The sequence below is a fragment of the Pyrus communis genome, chromosome 4, assembly GCF_963583255.1.
Source record: "Pyrus communis chromosome 4, drPyrComm1.1, whole genome shotgun sequence".
In the NCBI taxonomy this organism is placed as follows: domain Eukaryota; kingdom Viridiplantae; phylum Streptophyta; class Magnoliopsida; order Rosales; family Rosaceae; genus Pyrus; species Pyrus communis.
In genome coordinates this window covers 10,793,535-10,813,692 of record NC_084806.1, presented here as the reverse complement: position 1 = coordinate 10,813,692, position 20,158 = coordinate 10,793,535, and the positions used below count along the sequence as shown (strand labels likewise).

The following is a 20,158-nucleotide window of genomic DNA, read 5'->3' as shown; positions in this document are numbered from 1 at the left end:
GCCAATGTGCATGTATCTTCCATAGTATAAATCTTGAAAACTTCTAAGGCTTTTGATTTTTCAGAAAATAAATAAATGTAATAGTAGCGTGAAAATCATCTATGAAGATTATGAAATATTTATTTTCTTCAATTGTTTGTGTGAGAAAAGTACCACAAATGTTTGTATGGATTATTTCTAAGAGTTGTTTGCTCCTAGTTGAACCCTCCTTTCTTTTATTTGTCATTGTTTCCTTGACACAATCGATACAAAATTCAAAATCGTTGAAATTCAATAGAGGCAAGATTTGGTTTTTAATCAAAAGTTCCATTCTAGTTTTTGAAATATGACCAAGTCTCTTGACCCAAAGATTTGAAGAGTTCTTTGGTCGTGTGGTTTCTTTCTTAACATTGAAAATATTTTCAGTTTTATTTAAATGGAATTTGAACATACCATCACATAAAGAACCGGTGCATTAATGAGAAGAAATGTTAAAAAAAAAAAATTGTTCAAGCCTTTATTATTCAAAGTAAAATAAAAAAACAAGCAAAACCAACTTCGAAATGACACTAATTTCATTCTAATATAAGGTACATAAACCACGTTATTAAGTTCTAAGCAAAAAACAAAATCTAACTTTATCCTAACCGTTCCTATTGCCATGACTTCAACTCTTCTTTCATTGCCAACTAAGACTTTTGACTTCATCCTTATTTGGTATTCTCTTTATGCAATGAATTCATTACATTAATAGAAGAGCCAAAGCCAAGCCACCAAGCACTGGTAGGCATTGATTCAAAACAAGCAAAAAACATTTGAAAAACATTTTTACCTTTATTTGCCTCTTGTTTTGCAAGCCATGCATTGTACTTGGGACAATTTCTCTTCATATGGCCTGCCTTTTGGCAAAATAACATTTGAAAACGGTAGAATTGTTAAGTTTGAAAGTCCTAGACATGGGTATGTTTCTAGCATTTTCTTTCCTGGCAACCTCGACCTATTGCTTTTGGTATGACCTTGAATATGGTTCACATACTCACCCTTTTCAATTATCTCCTTTTAATTCTCACTTCCTCCCCAACGCAAATAGAAATTCTCATTCACATCCCATTTGGCTTTGGCTTACAAAGCATTGTAAGAAACTTTCAACTGAGTATAGGATTCTGGGAGTGAATTCATGATTACATGTACCTCAGGATTTCTGAGTTTCCAAGCAATGTTGATGACTCTGAGAATATATTCACGCACACTTCCTTCACCATCATACCTGATTGAAGTGAGTGAATTCATGAGGTTGCCATGTTCAGTTTTCTCAGACTCTTTGTACTTTTTCTCAATAGATTTCATGAACTCTTTTGCATTCGTTACCTCTGGGAATCCTCCACAAACATCAATCATTGTTCGTTGATTATCATCAGCGAGATCCGATTCGATTTTTGCCACTTTTCATACTTTGATCTTTGGAATAACAAGACACCCATCCCAAGGTCCTGCCCGTGGAATTTTATGTAAGATGTACGCTACGTCCAGCTGCCTATGCATATGGGCAAATATTTCGAGTTTATGCATGTGTGACCTACAATGCAATGATGCATCAACAGTCAGATTTCACACACGCGTGCTAATGACTGGAACTAGCCAAATTCTAGCAGTCAGTACTCAGGCGTGAAAAACATGGGAAAGTGTAATCTCCATGCCGTCCGTCGGGAAGACTCATCGGCCATATGGTGGTCATCCAACAAATCATTATCAAAAGGAAAACCCATCCAAGTATGTACTTTGCAATCATCATCACCATAGAATGGAGTAAGAAGACTTTTTAAGTCAGATTCACGCACACTGAGTTCAGACCGAAGACAAGAAGAGAATCACTTTAAATTGTAAAACTGGGAGATGGTCCTCACGTTTCTGAAAAAGTTACCAGAAGTTTCCAACTATCCTCTTGTTCAAAAGATCTAGCTAGAATGCTAGAGAGAGTAAAATTAAACTATCAAAATATCCCTCCATATCACAAGACCAAAACCATGTTTCAACATGAAAACATTAGAAATGACACAAAAGCACTAGTATAGTCAAATCCAATCAAATGACTGACATAACAAAATTCGTTATAATCTAACGCACCATTGAGAAATCTGGGAGTGCCTTCGTAAGGAGGGTGGGTTATTGGGATGCTCATCAACCAAGGCAGAAAAACGTGGTTATCTCTCTTTTACAGGATACAAACGGCATGTGCAGCTTCAGATTTTCAGTCTCTACCCTCCGGAGTTCAATAAAGAATACCTTCTTTGGTGGTTAGGTCCTCAATGCTTGCGCTCACTTGTAAGCCCGTGTTTAATAGCAAACTAACCATTGTAGGGATATCAGCGATTAAAGATGTAGCTAATGCCTGGACACGGAAACAACCACGTAAGCTTGAGTTCTCAAACAGACTATTGAACAAGCATAGCTGTATTGGTATCTAATTTTCTTTTTTCAAAAACAACTGCATAACTGGTATACCTTTCTGTCCTCTTCCTTCTGGTTCCTAATAACCTCTAAGGGCCACTCATTAACCAACTTTTCAAGCTCAACCACAATGCTAGGCTTCTTTGTATCAGGTAAAATCTGGCATAGAGAAATCCCAATGGCCTCAGCAAATAGGAAAACATAAAATAAGATCATATTGGAAACATGTTTGACCAAAATTTTTGTCCCCCTATAGCCAACAATGGAACTCAAACCTCATGAAAAACCAGTGTAGCAACCATTCCCTTTTTGTATGCCAAACATATATCAATGGGTGGACTGATAAAAGTTCAGTCCAGACTCCAGACATAACAAACGAATTAGCATTGCGGCTTCATTCATTCAACAAAGATTTCTTAGTACTGTATAAATACGTTACAGTTCCACAAAAGACTCAAGATTTAAATTGGGTATGAAATCCTCGAAAGTTCTTTTCTGTCCCTATTATAAGTCTAAAGCATGAGTATACTAAGGAACCAAACCTGATTTAGAATTTGAATAACAGAAGCAGCTTCCCCGGGCTTACGTTCTAAGAGAAAACCCTGCAATGAATTTTAAAAAATAAAAATGAAAAAGCACAGGTTCAGTTGGCTGAAAACTTGAAACCAATCAAACAAAGCTCTAACTGGAGATGCTGAGGCAAAGCTCCAACTTAAGTTCTCTTTATTTTATTTTATTTTCTTCTTAAGAGGAACAGTTTCGAACTTAAGGACCTTTTCAGTTTTCCAACATTGAAAAAGAAATACCACTCAGACCAAGAGCTACTTGGTTCTAGTTTCATAGAATCCATTTAGCCAGATATACAAGGACTGTGAATTAACTGGTTATAACCAGGTTTGGGGGTTCTCTTCCATTTATGGTAGTAGAATCCTCCATCTCCAGTCCATTGCTTAACTGGACCCAATTTAAGTCGTGTTAACAAATAGGTACAAACTTTTGTTTTTGTTTTTGTGTTTGTGTATGTAAGGTTCAAATTCAATACCTTAGCACATGAAAGTCCACTTGCAATAGTATGCTGCTTCATCGATTCAGATCTTAACTTCTCAGCTTTCCACAATGATTCAACATCTCCTGCAAACAAGAACGTAGAAATTCTTTAAATAATGAACAGGATACCAGAAAACAGGAAAATTTTCATATGAAGCAAAAGAAACCATAACCTAAAGTACTGGCATGACTGAGGATGACAATAGAAAAGGAATATTATTTGGGATTATAAAATATAAGAGAACTGTGATTTTGAAGAGACCTATTTTAGCAGCAAAATCCATCCATGAATCAAAAGCAGTTTGACGTAGCTTTACTCCAGCTTTGACAAACCTTTTTGAGTACTTTGACATCAGCTGCCAATTATCGGTATTGTAACAAATGCTGCAAATGGTCAACCCAAAACGGCTTTAAGATCATATTAAGAACAATTAAAAAGCCACAAAATAAAACCCTATAGAAAGCTATCAATTTTTATAATGATTATCTTATTTCTCACAACAATTGTTTTAAAAGAAAGAAGAGCATTACTGAGGCAGTCCTAGTTTATAACCTAGGTACCTGAAAACAATATCTGCTGTGCCAGGTTGCAAGGGTAAGTCATTCCTCTTCAAAAGTTTCATTACTTCCACCATAAGTTTAGCATCATTGCGTTCTTTAGCATACAACTGCATCCAATTTACAGTAAGAATTTATTGCATACAAAGATGAAGTACAAGAGAAACCCAAACAGTCGAAGTGCAATTTCATCGGTACCAGTAAATGGTGCGCAGATCCGATGCTAGGATCCAATCCATACACGTTATGTTTCCACAAGGCCTTCTTTCCTGCAATGTAAGATACATGCATGGGTTTCTCAAAAGTGTAGACCTAGTAACAACTCTAACTTAAGGCCAAAAAATCAGATTAATAGCATACCAAAGTCAAGAGCTCCCACACGAACACATGCCTTAGTAACCTCTCGGCAGAGGTTGCAATTAAAGTCGGAATGGATGCGAAGATTTGACAGTCTCTGCAATCAGAACCAAATCATACAACTGCCAACAGAAACAAATTACACTTCACTCATAAGATGCAAGCGAAAATTTAGGAACTAACAAATCTTCGGAGGTTCTGCAAGATGTCAAATAGAAGCTTAATATCTTCTTCCTTTTTGCAATTTTCAATCAATGACCATAACCAAGCATTAGGGGGCATTGATCGTTTGATGTTAACAGACTGCAGCATTTTATCATACAGCTCCTTCACAACCTCTGCACCCAACAAAGCAAAGCAGATATTACCAAATGGACTAAAACAACAATCCTAACCAACTCCAGCCAAAGCAAAGCTACAACCTGTGGAACCACCTTCGATGGTACTTGCGTCAGAAGAAAAGGGTGCTCTCAACGTCATCACTGCACACGTTGCATGTTGTTCCATCGGCAAAAGACGACAGCGGGTAATGCCTATAGAATTCAGCATCTCATCTTACGAAATTATCAATTTGATCATATAGAATTAGTTTGTTTGCTTCGTTCACTACTCTAAGAAAAATTCGTTCACTACTCTAAGAAAAATAACCCAACAAAACTCATTTCATAACTTGAGCTTTTCCGTTCTTTCCATTTCCTCAGGTTTCTTAGCAACCAAACAGAATTTATACTATTGCAAGAGAACCCAAATACAAAAAACAAACAAAAATTGTCAAAATGTAAAATTTTAATCGTCAGATTTTCTCAGTTCCGAAGAAAGGGTTCGTCTTTGCTTTTCCAGATATTTTCTCGGCAACCGAATAGAACATAATGCACTAAAACTTCAATTAAAAACACAAAAGAATTGAAATTTTCAAGTGAGAATTAGATGAGCAAATTCTGAGGTTACCGGATAACAAGGCAGTTTGGGAAGAGCCGGCGCTGAGGTTCCGCCATTGGAGAGAAGTGAGTGGAGCTTCGACGACTCGGGCATCGGGGGAGAGAAATTGGTCGGCGGATTTGATAAAAATGGGAGATTTGAAAGCTCTGGAGAGCCTGCGAGTGTTGGAGATCACTTGCATGGCTTTGAAGGACCGAGTCCAGGCCGAGTTTGGGGCTCTGAGTGAAGCCGGCGAGTTTTCAGAGAGAGAGCTAAAGCCCAGACACTGACTGAACGATCAGGGTTTAAAGGGTAGAGGGACGAAGAGAGAGGAGCATGTATCTGTGCAACGGCGGTCCATAAATGTTTCTGTGGAGCTTCGCTCGTTGCTAATTGTTATGTATTATACACCCTAATTTTGATCAGGCTTTGTCAATTTCTTGCACTATCAAAATAACAGATTCCGGATTAATCCGTTGCGAGTCGGGTTGTTTTTTAATCATTCATAATAAATTGGGTTATTATTGGATCATCCATTCAGATATCGTTTGACAAATTTAAACATTAGGAATGTTAAATTTTTGCACGATTCGTTAATTCGATACGAAACAATACAATATATTAACGAATCGAGTCATTATAGGATCACATGTTAAGAACCAGTTAAAGACGGGTGACACAACACAACTCATTAAGATAAAGTCCTAACGAATATGATACAGACACAATAAAAACGATCCATTTGTCAAATCATCCAACATAAAAAGATGAAATTACGAAATTTCCAACTTTCATGGTGACAAAACAAAAAGAGAGAAGACTTGGAAAATGGTAAATTACAAATACATCCTCATAGATTTGGTATTTTTCGTAAGAATACTGTTATTCACACATATTTTTACTTTCCACACACCCTTGTTAATTTTTTGTCATTGATATTCTTCAATTCATTCAATCTGACAACCAAAAATTGAGATGGGTATTTGAGAAGTAAAAATGAGTATGTAGATAACACTTCTCTTTTTATAATAGGCAAGGGGCTTTATGATGCAACAACATAAAATTTGAATACGAGTATAGGAAGCTGTTATTACTACTCAAAACAAAATCAAATGCGCTCCAATAAGAGAAACTTCCGTATCAATGTACTATTTGATCAGAATACTACAATAACGACGGACTCATTTTATGTAAGTTATTCTAGCGTGCTTCACTCATTCATAAATAGTGACATTCCACTTCATACCCACACCCCTCTGGGAAGTTGCAGGAAATGAGTTAACCCATTAAGTGGGCTCTCTAACGTTGCACAGATTGCATGCTAATAAAAACTTAATTGTTAACGCAACATGTAGTTTAGTTTGTTAAGAACATTCACTCTTGTTCATGACGTCAAGGTCCGACTCCCGGTTCCTCAATATCGCTTGTATAAAAAATTTAATTGTTGCTACACACAGTAAGGCAATGTGAACAGATGAAAGCAAGATGGGCATGGTTATTATCATGTGGCAAATCTTTCGTTGGTCCATAAACCATTCCCTAGAATTACAGTATATATAATGTTTACATCAACCCAAGACTCATCCGGTCACCATCAACTGGGTTTTAACCAAATAAATTGGAAGAAGAAGAAGAAGAATTGCCGGGAAAAGGTTCGATGGACGCATTTCAACATTCCAATCATTTGAATCATAATGCAATGGTACAGAAACAATTGGAGGATTCCAATTTACGTTGTTCATTAACGGTACAAGCTTTCACTGCGCCTACCAGACTCGATATCATTGAGGAAGAACTGGAGGGGCAATCGTGCGTGTGTTGTATGAGTTGCAGTGGTTGCATTTCTGCCCAATTATGTGGAAGTAGACTTCGGTAGTGTCGTTGCAGTCATTGCAAAGGATCCATACCTGTGAATTAACATTGATTCTTAGACTTGTATGGATAAATGGTTCCAAATTCGTGACGCATGATGTTATATGGAAATGGATATTCAGGATTTTACACCAGAGAGGCATTGTTTTTTATAGGTGGGCCTGAACATGGATAAAAAGTACGCACCTTCTTATACCGGTAATCCTCAGGCATAACGGTTGCTTCTATCTGGCAGTGTGCAAATGTCAACTAATTAGTATGAAATCTTCATCGTTATCGCATAACTGAGATAACTAAAGGACCAACGCAAAATGTGAATTAACTGCAAAACACTTTGAACTTGAACTTGAGAAGCCTACCTCCTCGTCGATTCTCTTCCAGGTTCTGGACATGTCAATCACTGACTTGGAGCATATCGGACAACAATATCTGAATCGTTTAACCAGTTTGAGTTAGGAATCAAGTAATCATCTTCTGACTTGTAAACTAATGAAATCAAAGTGATGCCGCTTACTTGTCACGCTTCATCATTTCATTGTAACATTCGCAGTGCATTGTGTGCCCACATTTCATTACAGTAGTGTCTTTCAGAGAGTCAAAAAGAAACTACACAACACAATATGATAGAGTATGTACTGTTAGTTAGGGCATGACAAAGGTCCCCTACTATTGTATAACTACAATGGACATATCAACACAAACCTCATAACAAATAGGGCAGTGATGCCGCATGGAGTTCTCCACACACAAGTGATTATCACGTAAGCCAATTGAATAGCAAGACCCTGAAAATATATAAAGCATCATTATAATCTGAACTCTTACCAGAATATTAATGTTACAAAGTAAAAATGAGAATCTGTCATAAAATCAGAACGGCGTCTGATCGATGATTGGTAGTATGCAACCCAACAATGGATTTCCAAAACTTAAATTAGCACTCGACCTGGAAACACTATGATCCAAATGACAGATCTGAGGAAATTAAACGGTGAAACGAAAAAGCACAGACTTCATCTATCTAAAGAATAACTAATGGCAAGAAGTTCATTAACGAAGGGAAGTTTCCAACTTCAGAAACAATATTTGCATAATGAGTCTAAGTAAGCACATACCACATTTCTTGCAGTGATAGAATTTGTCACGACCGCCGATTCTGTTTTCGATATGAAAAGTCAGATAAAGAAATTCCTTAATGCCACGAAATTATATGACAAAAATCAACCGTGTAGCAAAAGGAAATAAATACTGAAATTGTACTAACCTGCAGATCCCACAATCATTACAATGAAATTGTTCTTTCGTGGTCTGCAACGCATAAAAAGAAAAGCTTACTTCGATGAGGAGCAACCCACCAACAAAAGATACAGATCACAGACCAACTACCAGATAAACCAATAAAGTCAAAAGAACAGACATTTAACTAAATTTGTTCGTCAAATTTCCGGGTCCGATAATTCAATCTGAGATTGAAGTTAACTTACATCATCATCATAGAATTTGCAAATGTCACAGAAGTATTCCCCCATACTGACGCCGCAGTTTGTACAAACTTTTGCAACCTAAAATCGACATAGATATTCAAGAGCATCAGGACCAAGACAACATTTTTCTTTGTTCTATCCTTTAATTTGGATTACAACCAACAAAGTAGGAAAACAAACCGGCTGCTCTGTGTCACAAACTGAACAGACCACCTGAAACAGCAACACAAATAAACACAATGAGCACACTCAGAAAAGTAGAGACACAAATTATAAACGCAGAGCCAGTTGGCCAGGCAGTGAGCCCGCCTCATTGCACCCGAGTTCGAATCATCCTTTTCCAAAAAATGACATAAATTACAAACAGAGAGTATAACATAACGTCACATACTTGTTTCACATCGTAGCGAACAAGCTCATGCCGATCAAAGGGGTTGCTCAACATGCTCTGAGAAAATCAAACATATATTACAGACCAATCACCAATGTCACGAATTGAAATATGAAATGCTTGTTCACAGTTAAACGTAACAAATACCGTGGCTTCGTTGTGACAATGGCGGCACGGATACATCTCGTTGCAGCACGGAGCTCGAATCTGGCATCTTCTTCTGTAATGCTTGCATCTGCAGAAACAAAAACCCAGACACAATAAGCCATAAAAACGAAACCCAATTCATATTTCTCGCAAGCGAACCAGAAATTCGAAGATGAGGAAGCAGGGGAAGGTCGAAATGGTGGTTTACCCGTAACCCATCTTCCCAAAATCAAGACGTTCATTGGCTGAGCCTTCCATGAGAGTTGGAGGAGGAATTGCAGAGGGGAAGGCTAAAGAATGAATGGAAGTTTCCCGATTTGGGAAGGATGGGTTGGCTCTGTTGGCTTGGCTCTCTTTGTCTCTTGAGTCCTCGATTAGAAAGAGCCAGAGCCATCACGTAAAGGATCGCCTTTGCATTAAAGTAGTCATTATTTTTCTTTTTCTTTCAAGGATTAAGCTGTAAAATAATGGGCAATAAGAGTTTTGGGAAAAAAGATCTAAACTTTTTTTTGTTCGTTTTGGGAGTTGCCATGGTTGCATTTGCTGCTACCCACTTGGACAGACAGATGGGGGGGAGAGAGAGAGAGAGAGAGAGAGAGAGAGAGAGAGAGGATAAGGTGGGGTTGGCAGTGGCTGGTGGACGTTGATAGAGAAAAGGACAGGCGCCGTTAGATGAGCGAATCGGATTGGAGAGAATGAGAGGCAGGCTGACCAAAACAATCAATCTTGTTTTCCGGTGGGCATTTTAACAAACACCTGCTGGGCATAATTGTTAATTATGTCATCACTTTCTCCCTCTTCCCCTTTTTCATGGAGAAGGGGAATGAACCCCATTGAATGAAGAAATCAGAACGGAAATTCAGGCAACTTTCTTTTTATTTTCTTTTTTCGAGTTTGTCTTTCGTAGTCCAGTTTATTAAGTAGTTCGGTTTTAGTATCTGATTATTGAAGATAAATCTTTACTATGATGAAGAAAAGCAATCGTGTACATGCACCATGGTGCATGTTTGATTCACACTAATTTTTTCTCCTTCGTAACAACTAATTATTTATCGCAAAAAGTTAGAAACGTTATCACACTACTCAGTAGTCCAAACTATTGAATTTTGTTTTTTTATCTAAACATTCACCACTGGCCTAAAATTTAATAACAGAAAAGCAGTTAAGATTCCTCACTATCACTTGCTTCTTGCATACGCAAGAAACAACCTAAAACTTAAGTAAACGGGCTTTCAAATTCACATCATTTTCGTTGAATAGAACTCACATTTATATTTCTTAAAAATACTTGTGAGATTGTATTTTTACATCTCAAATCCACATCTCTGAATATTGATTTATAAGACTTTCTAATAAAAACCCGCGTGTATAGCATAACCGGGATCCTTGGCCTCCGAATTTTGTTTATTGAATTGTTAATCATACTGGTGCATGTTATACACAGAAACATAATAGAATTTACGGTACTCGATTGCAATGTTTACAAAGACATTATAAGAGACCAAAAATTGGAGAAGAATAATATTTGATAACAGAAAAAGCACTCTCAGTCTCACTAGCTTTAATATAGACGCAAGCTATGAGTAGCTTTTCTCCCATGTCTGTTTGTCTCTCTCACGCTACTTGATAAAACTTTGTATCCCCAACACTTTTCTTATCCAATTCAATTCATACGACTCTAGTCAAGATCTTGCGGGACAATATTGCCAATCTTGCTCCATACTTCGAACAATAATTCACAACCACTGAAGAAACTTTATCAAGTTACTATTGACATTACAAAAACGTCATCGTATATTTTATTAGTGAAATAAATAAGAGAGGAAGTGTGCATGATGAATTCTTAATCAACGTTTGAAAGTTTGTTTGATTATGAAAAATTAAAACGTAAAATTTTGAGAGCTTATTCATCTTGTTTAAATTAAAACACTTATAATTTATCGTTATTGTTTTTGGTTGATACAAATAAATTTCATAATATATTAACGACTAAAAATCACTCCACATTAATCGGTTATTCATAACACTAAATTTCACGAGGTAAAATCCACATTCCTTTTTTATTAAGCTAAAATTGTCATGAATTTGAGATTAACTGCCTCTACCGTATGTTCATTATTTAAAACAAAATATGAGGTGGAGATGGCATGACGTCACATGCATCTAGAGATTTATGGGAATTTTTTTTTTTATGGTAGAGATTTATGGGAAATTGAAACTGCTTCTTTCTTGTTCATTTCCAAGTTGTAGAGAGTTGCCCTAGTTGTTTATGCAAATTTTTTATTATGATTAGAATACGAATAGTATATCACGTGTTTTTATATAATTTATGGAAATTTTTAATATTTAAGTTATTAATTTTTTAACCCACATATCTTATTATTTGTACAATAACATATAGTATCTCATCCCGTATCACAATCACACTGAAAAATTTCTCATCTATTTGATCTTGTTTATTGATGATATTTAGCCATTTGGGGGTCTGTGCAATGGATGTTATTGAAACCTGAGATACATACAACATTCAAGTGGGACTTCTCAATTTTTGTTGGTCTTCTTCCCTCATGTCTGCCATAACGGTCCCCAAAAAAATTTGTAACTCTCTTCAAATATGTGGAGGTGAGATTTTTCTGTATTCGGAAATATAAGTTGATATGTCACGTGTTATAATATAAATAGAGAAGAATAATGTTAGGTGAAGTAACTTTTAAGATCACATTTGCAAACCATGCAATATGTCGCTAATAGGAAATAAGCATAATTAATTCCTAAGTAATAATTCAATCATCAACAACAATGAAACATGGTTTACAAAATATGGTTTAAGTAGATGGTCTCCCTAGCATTACTCAGATAGAGGAATAGTATAATTTTCAGTGTCTCCCTAGTTTTATTCTAACACGTGGTATACTGTTTTGTGTTTCAAGTACACCAAAAAAACTCTCATACGGAAAAGGGAAGTGAGAAGTAATAGAGGATTTTAAGTATGTGGAGTGTATAACACACACTAAAATTTGTAATCGTAGAATTTTTATTCATTAGATCCTCGATCGCACATTTAACTGCTCGTTCCTCTGATGTGTGTCATACGCCGAAGCATGATAGGACTTCGATGAGAGCGATTTTCTCATGGTCTCACTTCAAATATATCCTTGTATAGTATCTGGCCAAAATGTGTGCTTGTGAATCCTGGGCGTGTTTTGGATTGTGTATTTCCCTCTGCAGTTTATGATTCTAAACCTTTGGTCTAACGTGAACGCATTCAAACTACCAAACAATCTTGTTTTGTCATTTGGTTTTTCAGTTTTCTTCTTCTTTCTTCCTATTTTTCCAGTTGATTTGCTCTTCTGTATATTACGCAGTTAAGAAATATAAAACATGTATTACAGAATTCAACTCATCCCAAAAACCTTTTACTTAGAGGTGGGACGGTTCGGTTGAATAAGTTTTACCTTTAAACTGCAACCGAACCAACTAACTTCCAGTGGTACGATGTGGTTCAATTTCAACTAAAACCAGTGGAGAAACCAATTTTCCAGTGTTTCCAGTGTTTCATGCTCTCTAAGTTATATGTTTTGGTTCGCTTCAATTCAGGATTACACTCTTTTATATTAAAATTGAACGAAATTATTCAGATTTGCTTGATTTAGTCGGTTTTTTCCTTGTATCCCATCTTTATTTTTTATCTGTAATTTTTCCACCTTGTGGAATCAGATGCAAATTTTTATAAAGCAGAGGAAGCTTGGGGATCCAATCGGTGAAACACTACTTGGAAAAACAGTCACTCGCTCTTCAGGTACATTAACCTTCTTCAGGTGGATAAATGCCAATGTTTGTGGAGTGTCCATCTTCTATATCCCATTCTTCATTTTTATCCCATCTTCGTTCCATCGTGGCTTAAGGTTTGCCATTCCAGATTTCTTTTTTCTGGGCAAAGCCAGTTTAATTATAGGTTTTCAAAAAAAAAAAAAAAAAAAAATTGCGAAAAAAAACTGACCAAAACCAATCCAAACTGAAAAAAAAAACTAAACCGAAAAAACCCAAAGAAGACCAAACTGAACAATAATTTCAGTTTGATTTTCGATTTTGGAAAACAACTGAGCTGAATGAACCAAACCCAACCCTAACAAAAAGTTTTGAATGCATGCATCAACTTTGCCAAACTAAATGTTTCCTAATTACTAACCTAGCTAACGGAATTTTTAAATATATGAATTTATTCGATGAAAATACATTATTAGTAAATGTTGAAAAGTTAAAAAATGAATGTGAATTTGCTTATATGCAAGTAAAATACACCAAGCAACATTGACGTGTTAATAATGATGAGCTGCCAAGACATAAAATCCATCTCCACCTTCGAAACACAACGAATAAAACGGTTCTATATAAGCTACGTACATACCTGCATGCCACCAAATTACACCCATGCAAACCACAGCTCCAACACAAACAGACAACAAAATCAAACACAAAAAAAGCTTCCATTTCTCACATCTCTCTCTTCCTCGTATTATTAAAGGGAGCTCGAGCATTAATTCTTCTGTCTCGGTCTCTCCTCTGCCCAATCTCTACATCTTTGAGACCTCACACCACACAAAATATTGAAAAATGGGTTGCGGGGAATCAAAGTTGGCGGTTGCCACCAGCAACACCGTCCTCCGCCGCAAGAAATCTAGCGTTGCCGATCCTTCCAAGAAGAGCAAGGACATAGAAACCGTCCTAGAAAACAATGACAATGCAGCGAACTCAACGGTGCAACAACAACAACAACATGAACAACAAGAACAAGAAGTCAAGGAGGACAATGCGGTTGCCAATAACGTTGGTGGTGGTGAGGCGTCTGCCGTGGGTGATGATGTGAATGTGAAAGACATAAAAGTAACTAACAAGGACGGAGAAGATGATGGTAAGGAAGTATTGGAAAAAGGTAACAAAGAAGAGCATGACGAGGCGGCGGAGAGATTGATTTCGCATGGTTCTCCGAATCGTTTCTTTTCGTCGAGGAAATTGGATGAGGAGGGAATTGATGGGATTATTTCTGAGGGACGATCGGGGACATCAGATTATTACACTCCACGCCATGGAAGTAAGGGAAGCTTCTTCAAGGTAGATGATGATATTGCAGAGGATGACAACGAATTGGATCTGCCTGCAGAAACAGAAGCTCTAGTAGCTGAGCCACAAAAAAGGGGTTTGTAAACCACAATGTTAAATCGTTTAATTACAACATTAACGTAAAACTATGTTGATCACATTGCAAGATTGCATGCATGCATGATAACCGTCTAACGTATTGCTGCTGATTTAATTTGGTTATTGTGTAGGTACAGAAGAGCCCGTAAAGAAACCGGAGGAGAGTTTGGTGAAGGAAACAGAAGCAGTAGTTACAACCACTGTTGAAGCCAAAGTGGCTGAAGCCGCCGAACCTAAAGCTTCAATCCCTGCTGAAGAAGCGAAGAATTAATCTGAAACTAGAAGTACACGAGTGCAGGAACAATATGCGGGCGATTCACCAGCCAAGGATGAGAAGACAAGCTAAGTGCGAAGGGCAATTAAATTAGGAAAGCTAATGCTTCTCACTTGGATTCTGTGTTTGTAATTGATCAATCACCTACTTTTTATTGGTTTTCTGCCCCTGTCCTACAAAGTTGGTCTTGCTATTCATGTAACATGTAATTTGGACAGAGAATATGTAGCAGTACTGTGTGTTGAAATCTTGGAATTGCTTTCTGTTTCAAAATTTGTCCAGTTTCGCTTTTATAGACCAAATTCAAACACTCAATGTTAATGTATTAAGTAGACGTGGATTAGACTAGTTAGCCTTTGTCAGTATGTCAAACGACCTTGTATCGTCGGGGAAGAACATTATGGAACTGCACAAAGGGTTAAAAGAAACTTTACAACGTTAGAAACAACTTCAAGACATTATAGTGTCCTTGCATCTACTTGAAATTTGCCACTATATAAATTAGATTAGTTTAAAATATCGTCTTACAGTAAAAATGATGAAGAAAATTTGACGAGAAGGCGTTTTATGTTGGTTTCCTATGCTTGAACCAGAAATGACATTTGAATTTTGGACCACCTTACTTGGTTACACGAGTTATAAGGGATGAAGATGTAGTGTCAATGTGTCAGTGTAATCAAATTAAAGCACAGTACCAGCTTGGTAGGTTAATTGATCAAACCCACTGGAAATGATATGGAAATGTAGTGTCATTGTGCAGCGCCACATCAATGTGGTCTCGTTTCGATAAAACCCGGTTGCACCTAAGATTTTTCCTGAGTTGACAACTGAGTTTTACCGGTGAGCCCAAAGATACACAAGTGTTTGAAGATGAACACATTATATTTACACAAGTAACACAACGTCAGCATTCATATCCCAATTAGAATGAAGATGAACACATTTATATATACACAAGTCATCCGCAGCCCCATCCCAACCCACGATATTCATCAGCTATGGCTTCTGAAAAGCAAGAGCTTTTAGGCATACAACGAAACAGCTTTTCCAGGACATACACCTACAACTGACCTCTCTCAGATTTCTTCCAAGGGAAAACATGACCGATACTCTACAGAGGTTTTGCCCCAGTATCTGGCGATGCATTCAACTTGAGAACAGAAGTTGCAGGATCTCTGGACAAAACAAAATTTCCTCCTAGATCTGTTCTGCTGTACCCTTCTACACTAGTACCCATCACAATTCTACACCGTCTCCATGTCTTGGCCATTAATTCAATGCCATAATAAACTAAATGGTCCGAAATGCTGTTCCCACTCACTGACCTGCACAAAAATGTCTCAAAAACTTATATCATATTTTTGTAATCAGGTTATTCTTTTCGACTTCATTATTTTATTAATATTCTAACCATAGAAGACTGCACTAGCGAGCTGTTATGTGTCGGAACATGATGAAAGAAAGGAACTGAGGACACAACTACCAATGATATCACAACGTAAAAAACTGGATTACCTGCTGCACGTTGGGTCCTCGCCTGAATCATCACAGATTTTCTCAACTTCGTAAACAAGACTTTCAACTCCAATGTTATAAAGCCACACCTAGAATCAGAATAAGACTCTCAATGGTCTGAAGAGAAAGGAACTTCCAAAAAAAAGGTCATAAATATACGAAGTTATGATTCAAGTGCCTTGTGCAAGTGTATATCAAGAGTCCTATTCATTAATATTCATCCACCTATTCAAAATATGACCAGAAATTGTAAGTGAGATATCATATTCTCATCAATTACAAATATTTCACATAATCTTAAGCTATTCACAAATAATTGGTTGTATATAAAGAGCATAAAATATTGAAAACTTAGCCACAAACAGACATTTTACAAGAAACTACTTAATCAGTTTATTTTCTGATTGATCTTAAAGGCTTCAAAGTGGATGTGTAACTAATCCACCTATGTGGGCTAAAAAACATAAAATACTGAAAATTTGGTCACAAATAGATTTACTAGAAGAAACTACTTAATCGGTTTATTTTCTAATAGATCTTAAAGGCTTCAAAGTCAAGGCATCCAGCAATGTCAGCTAAGGGAATACCTCTCGTGGAAAGTGGTGGTATGTCTTCTGAGGAAAATAAGTATAGTATGGAGGCAAATGAGGCACCATGTCATGTGAATTTGTTACTCGTATAGTGTTTGGTACAAGTGTGCTATAGTATGATGCAAAAGCTGCATTACCGATACGAGGTTGTCCAAATGTCATAACCTGAACATCTTTCTCTTTTTGATTGACCTGGGAATTCAAGGAAAAACATCCAATGTAACAGGTTTGAAGAACAATTCCAGAATAGACTACAATTTCAGCAAGCAGTGAATGCAATTAAACTAATTCAAATACCCTTCTGGAATAAGTTCAATCTTTTATGCCATTCAAGAAATGTTGCTGATATACTAACATATCTTGATCAGTTAAAATCAAAGGAAAAAAAATCAGTCAAATTGCAATTGGCAATAACTAAGTTTTTATAGCACGTAAGTCAGGCTCTGACAAGATAAGGTATACTGAAGACAGAAACAAGATGAATCGTGGTGCAAGAAAAACTCAAACAGATCTTGCAAAATGAAACATGCAAAATGGAGACCGGCCTAATTATGATTACCCTTAGATCAAGAGCACAAAATGAAGCCATTGCCCCTCCCATTGAATGTCCTGTAACTATGATGCCAATATCTCCATAATATTCCTTGGCTCTTTCCACAGCATTTAGAATTCCAGGACGTATGGTTGTGTTGTGGTAAGCATTATAAAACCCATGGTGCACCTAAAACAGAAAAAGAATGAGAACTGATACTATATATTCCAGCAAGCAACAAAGTAGAGAAACTTTACTGCAATACCATTGAATCAGGCATGCCAGGATAATCTAGATCAAGTTGTTTCCAAAATAAGTCTTCAATCCAATTCTGTATGCTGTACATATAAAGAAGATCCATTAATCAACAAATTCTGGTAAAAGGGCAAATCAGATTGCCCATAGAGATACATATAATTATATTTAAAGGAAAAGCTACGCATGTACTTATTCATTGTATTTTTCAATTTTCCCTTCACCTATGCCATAGTTTGGGCTCAAATAAATAATTCAGCAGAAACTTTAATCGAGAATGATAAGAACGTTAGCCCCGCACCTGTGTTCCTGAGTCCCCCTAAATGCAATTATAATAGCATTCGGGTCTTGTGCCACTCCAACAAAAGCCTGAACAAAGTTGACAATGTCATACAGAGGCAGCAAAGAAATAACCTTAACACATAAAACCAGGCTGAACTATGAAATCGCACCTGTAAGCAATGCTGGACGTCAACAATAATCTCTATCATTTCAAATCCCTGTCCCATTGAAAGGAGAAATAAGGCCAACAATTTTCAAGCATAAGAACTTCAAATTAATCAGATAAGTCTCAGTACCTTAATCAAACCATTACAGCACGAGCATGTCCAAGTAAACAGCTCCGACAAATCAGACACATATACCTACAAAAGCAGAAATTTGATTTCAATTGTGACGGACCTTATAGCAGGTACATACTAATAGTTCAAATCTTGACATATAATCCAGAAAATCCCCACAGTTTGGTTTCCACTTTATCTAGACAGATTTAAATACTCCCCAAAAACAACCTTTTTCTATGTCACAATTACAACATACCATGACTAACAAAGCATATGGTAAAGATTTGCAAGAGAAATGGTGAGGCTAGATGTTTCCAATAAATCCCCATAAATGGTGACACAAGCAAATATCTGATGAAACTTACCGTAGAAGCATACCGCACTAGTATAGTGGCAAGCGTGTGATTGTATATGGGGCCATGATCCTTGTGCTTAATCTTCAGTTCTGCATTTGTAAGAAGAAATTACTCCCTGTTAAAATGGGTCCGAAAAGTTCAACACAACCAAATTCTGATTCCAACTATTTTGATCTATAATTCCGCACACCCCAACAAGGCAAAAACAAAACCGAAGTAAAAATACACAAAGAATCCGCAATATACAACCACTTTATAATCGTATGGTTCGCATCACGTATTTCCTTCTCCAAAGTGAATATAGAACCTCTTTAGTTTAGTCCCTAACAGACTGATACCAAATCATCCTTTGATAAACTATGATAAGGTAAAACCAACAAATACCACATTGTTGCAAAGGCTATCATAGACCAGTTTGGAAATACATTTCTAGAAAGCACTTCAATTCATTAGCGATTGTGCTAAAAGTGCTTTTATTAGAGGCATTTAGGAAAAATTTATACAAATCCAAGTGCTTCACCACTCCACGAAGCACTGTCACTTTTAAACCGCGAAGCACTTTTAACTTTTCTTACCAAACCTCGTCAGAAGCGTTTTTGGTTTGCTTGGCTATTCTAAAACACTTCTAAAATAGAATAATGACTCGGAGCTCGTTTGGAACCCTAAATCATTTTCTCTCAAAGCGCCTTCAATCATTTTAAATATACTTCCAAACGAGCCCTTGAATGACCCATTGAGTCTCCTGAATTAATTCTTCACCAACCATCAATTTCCCTTCAACCCAATTACAATTTCTATATATACAACAAAAAAGTCTCTAATCAACCGCTATGAACTTAAAATTTAATTAAACATAAAAGATAAAACTTTTGATGCAAAAATTGAAAATTTTACCTCTTCCAGCGGAAAAAACAAACATCCACGTTAATATTACGAATACCAACCATCTCCTTTTCTCCATGCCCTGACCAAAAACTAGCAGAAATAAACAATTTAGGGCACAATTCAGCAATAATTAGTTGCAAGCAATCAGAAAATTAGAGAAACCGACCACCGTCACGACGTCCCACTCCACTCACCCCAACCCGGCGGCGGCTTCGGAGCTCCGAAGACTGTCGGATTGAAGCGGATTTTGCGACCGTGCAATCGTGGTAATGCTCCGCAACGCACCGTTTAGGAGCTGTTGCTGTGGTGGTTGCCAACGTGGTCAGACTCTGGAGGAAGACCCAAGAAAAGGAGTTAAGAAGGCGAAAAATAAATAAATAAATAACTGAAAGAGAGAGGAAGAATGAGGAATGCAAGCTTTTTTGTTTAGTTTATACTTCCTAAAATACCCTTATTTTCGCTGTTTATCAACCGTCGATCTTTGTCTCTACGTGTTTTGTAGGGCCATTATTGGAGGGTAATCACGGTAAGTTGCCGGTGTTTGAAGCGTGTGGAATTGCACGTGCTGATGTGTAATTATTATTTCGAATTAGGATTGGGTTTGGATGACAGGAATTTTGCCTCCGTACTGTTCCTCTACGCTATCAATTTGTTCTTCATTTTCCCCTAACTAATTATTTTCCTAGAGCCGCTTGCTATTCCTTTTCACGTGTACTTGAAGGTCTTATATTTGATTTTCGTCGAAAATGAATTTGAACTACATTATTGCTAGTTTATTGTGAATACAC

At 36.9% G+C, this 20,158-nt stretch overlaps 4 protein-coding genes across 8 annotated transcripts; 1 reads left to right on the top strand and 3 right to left on the bottom strand.

Annotated features, from left to right (window-relative positions):
* Positions 1–1,921: 1,921 nt before the first annotated feature.
* LOC137731517 (uncharacterized) lies at positions 1,922–5,706 on the bottom strand. Its single transcript, XM_068470639.1, has 11 exons — positions 5,338–5,706; positions 4,812–4,922; positions 4,573–4,727; positions 4,393–4,486; positions 4,231–4,301; positions 4,036–4,142; positions 3,737–3,858; positions 3,470–3,558; positions 2,970–3,029; positions 2,482–2,586; positions 1,922–2,368 (listed from the first exon to the last, which is right to left on the bottom strand). The coding sequence occupies exons 1-11, from the start codon at positions 5,507–5,509 to the stop codon at positions 2,249–2,251; spliced, it is 1,206 nt and encodes a 401-aa protein (XP_068326740.1). The 5' UTR covers positions 5,510–5,706; the 3' UTR covers positions 1,922–2,248.
* A 1,076-nt stretch (positions 5,707–6,782) lies between these two features.
* On the bottom strand, positions 6,783–10,009 carry LOC137730976 (E3 ubiquitin-protein ligase MIEL1-like). Its single transcript, XM_068470003.1, has 12 exons — positions 9,410–10,009; positions 9,202–9,289; positions 9,055–9,111; positions 8,844–8,876; positions 8,664–8,741; positions 8,444–8,487; positions 8,295–8,335; positions 7,882–7,964; positions 7,694–7,785; positions 7,539–7,608; positions 7,366–7,407; positions 6,783–7,214 (listed from the first exon to the last, which is right to left on the bottom strand). The coding sequence occupies exons 1-12, from the start codon at positions 9,457–9,459 to the stop codon at positions 7,089–7,091; spliced, it is 804 nt and encodes a 267-aa protein (XP_068326104.1). The 5' UTR covers positions 9,460–10,009; the 3' UTR covers positions 6,783–7,088.
* Positions 10,010–13,673: 3,664 nt separating this feature from the next.
* LOC137731797 (uncharacterized) lies at positions 13,674–15,554 on the top strand. Its single transcript, XM_068471020.1, has 2 exons — positions 13,674–14,398; positions 14,532–15,554. Exons 1-2 carry the CDS (start codon positions 13,816–13,818, stop codon positions 14,669–14,671), a joined length of 723 nt encoding a protein of 240 aa, XP_068327121.1. The 5' UTR covers positions 13,674–13,815; the 3' UTR covers positions 14,672–15,554.
* LOC137731796 (lipase-like) lies at positions 15,538–19,741 on the bottom strand. 5 transcript variants are annotated; one of them, XM_068471015.1, is made up of 11 exons: positions 19,537–19,740; positions 19,380–19,460; positions 18,495–18,574; positions 18,145–18,210; positions 18,019–18,066; positions 17,868–17,935; positions 17,577–17,649; positions 17,339–17,500; positions 16,777–16,971; positions 16,190–16,278; positions 15,538–15,999 (listed from the first exon to the last, which is right to left on the bottom strand). In XM_068471015.1, exons 2-11 carry the CDS (start codon positions 19,444–19,446, stop codon positions 15,786–15,788), a joined length of 1,062 nt encoding a protein of 353 aa, XP_068327116.1. In that variant the 5' UTR covers positions 19,447–19,460; positions 19,537–19,740; the 3' UTR covers positions 15,538–15,785. The 5 variants fall into 5 exon arrangements, with proteins under 5 accessions (XP_068327116.1, XP_068327118.1, XP_068327117.1 ...); XM_068471017.1 differs by having other exon boundaries at positions 19,380–19,449; XM_068471016.1 differs by having other exon boundaries at positions 19,380–19,461; positions 19,565–19,740.
* Positions 19,742–20,158: the final 417 nt, after the last annotated feature.

Excerpts from the sequence above, each read along its gene's own strand:
- LOC137731517 (XM_068470639.1), bottom strand. The coding sequence starts at position 5,509 with ATGCAAGTGATCTCCAACACTCGCAGGCTCTCCAGAGCTTTCAAATCT. Across the intron at positions 4,302-4,392 it reads TGTGGGAGCTCTTGACTTTG|GAAAGAAGGCCTTGTGGAAA; the intron begins GTATGCTATTAA and ends CTTACATTGCAG. Across the intron at positions 4,143-4,230 it reads GATCTGCGCACCATTTACTG|TTGTATGCTAAAGAACGCAA; the intron begins GTACCGATGAAA and ends AATTGGATGCAG.
- LOC137730976 (XM_068470003.1), bottom strand. The coding sequence starts at position 9,459 with ATGGAAGGCTCAGCCAATGAACGTCTTGATTTTGGGAAGATGGGTTAC. Across the intron at positions 7,609-7,693 it reads GAAATGATGAAGCGTGACAA|ATATTGTTGTCCGATATGCT; the intron begins GTAAGCGGCATC and ends TAAACGATTCAG. Across the intron at positions 7,215-7,365 it reads AGGATTACCGGTATAAGAAG|GTATGGATCCTTTGCAATGA; the intron begins GTGCGTACTTTT and ends GTTAATTCACAG.
- LOC137731797 (XM_068471020.1), top strand. The coding sequence starts at position 13,816 with ATGGGTTGCGGGGAATCAAAGTTGGCGGTTGCCACCAGCAACACCGTC. Across the intron at positions 14,399-14,531 it reads AGCTGAGCCACAAAAAAGGG|GTACAGAAGAGCCCGTAAAG; the intron begins GTTTGTAAACCA and ends GTTATTGTGTAG.
- LOC137731796 (XM_068471015.1), bottom strand. The coding sequence starts at position 19,446 with ATGGAGAAAAGGAGATGGTTGGTATTCGTAATATTAACGTGGATGTTT. Across the intron at positions 18,211-18,494 it reads TAGTGCGGTATGCTTCTACG|GTATATGTGTCTGATTTGTC; the intron begins GTAAGTTTCATC and ends CTGCTTTTGTAG. Across the intron at positions 17,936-18,018 it reads ACGTCCAGCATTGCTTACAG|GCTTTTGTTGGAGTGGCACA; the intron begins GTGCGATTTCAT and ends AACTTTGTTCAG.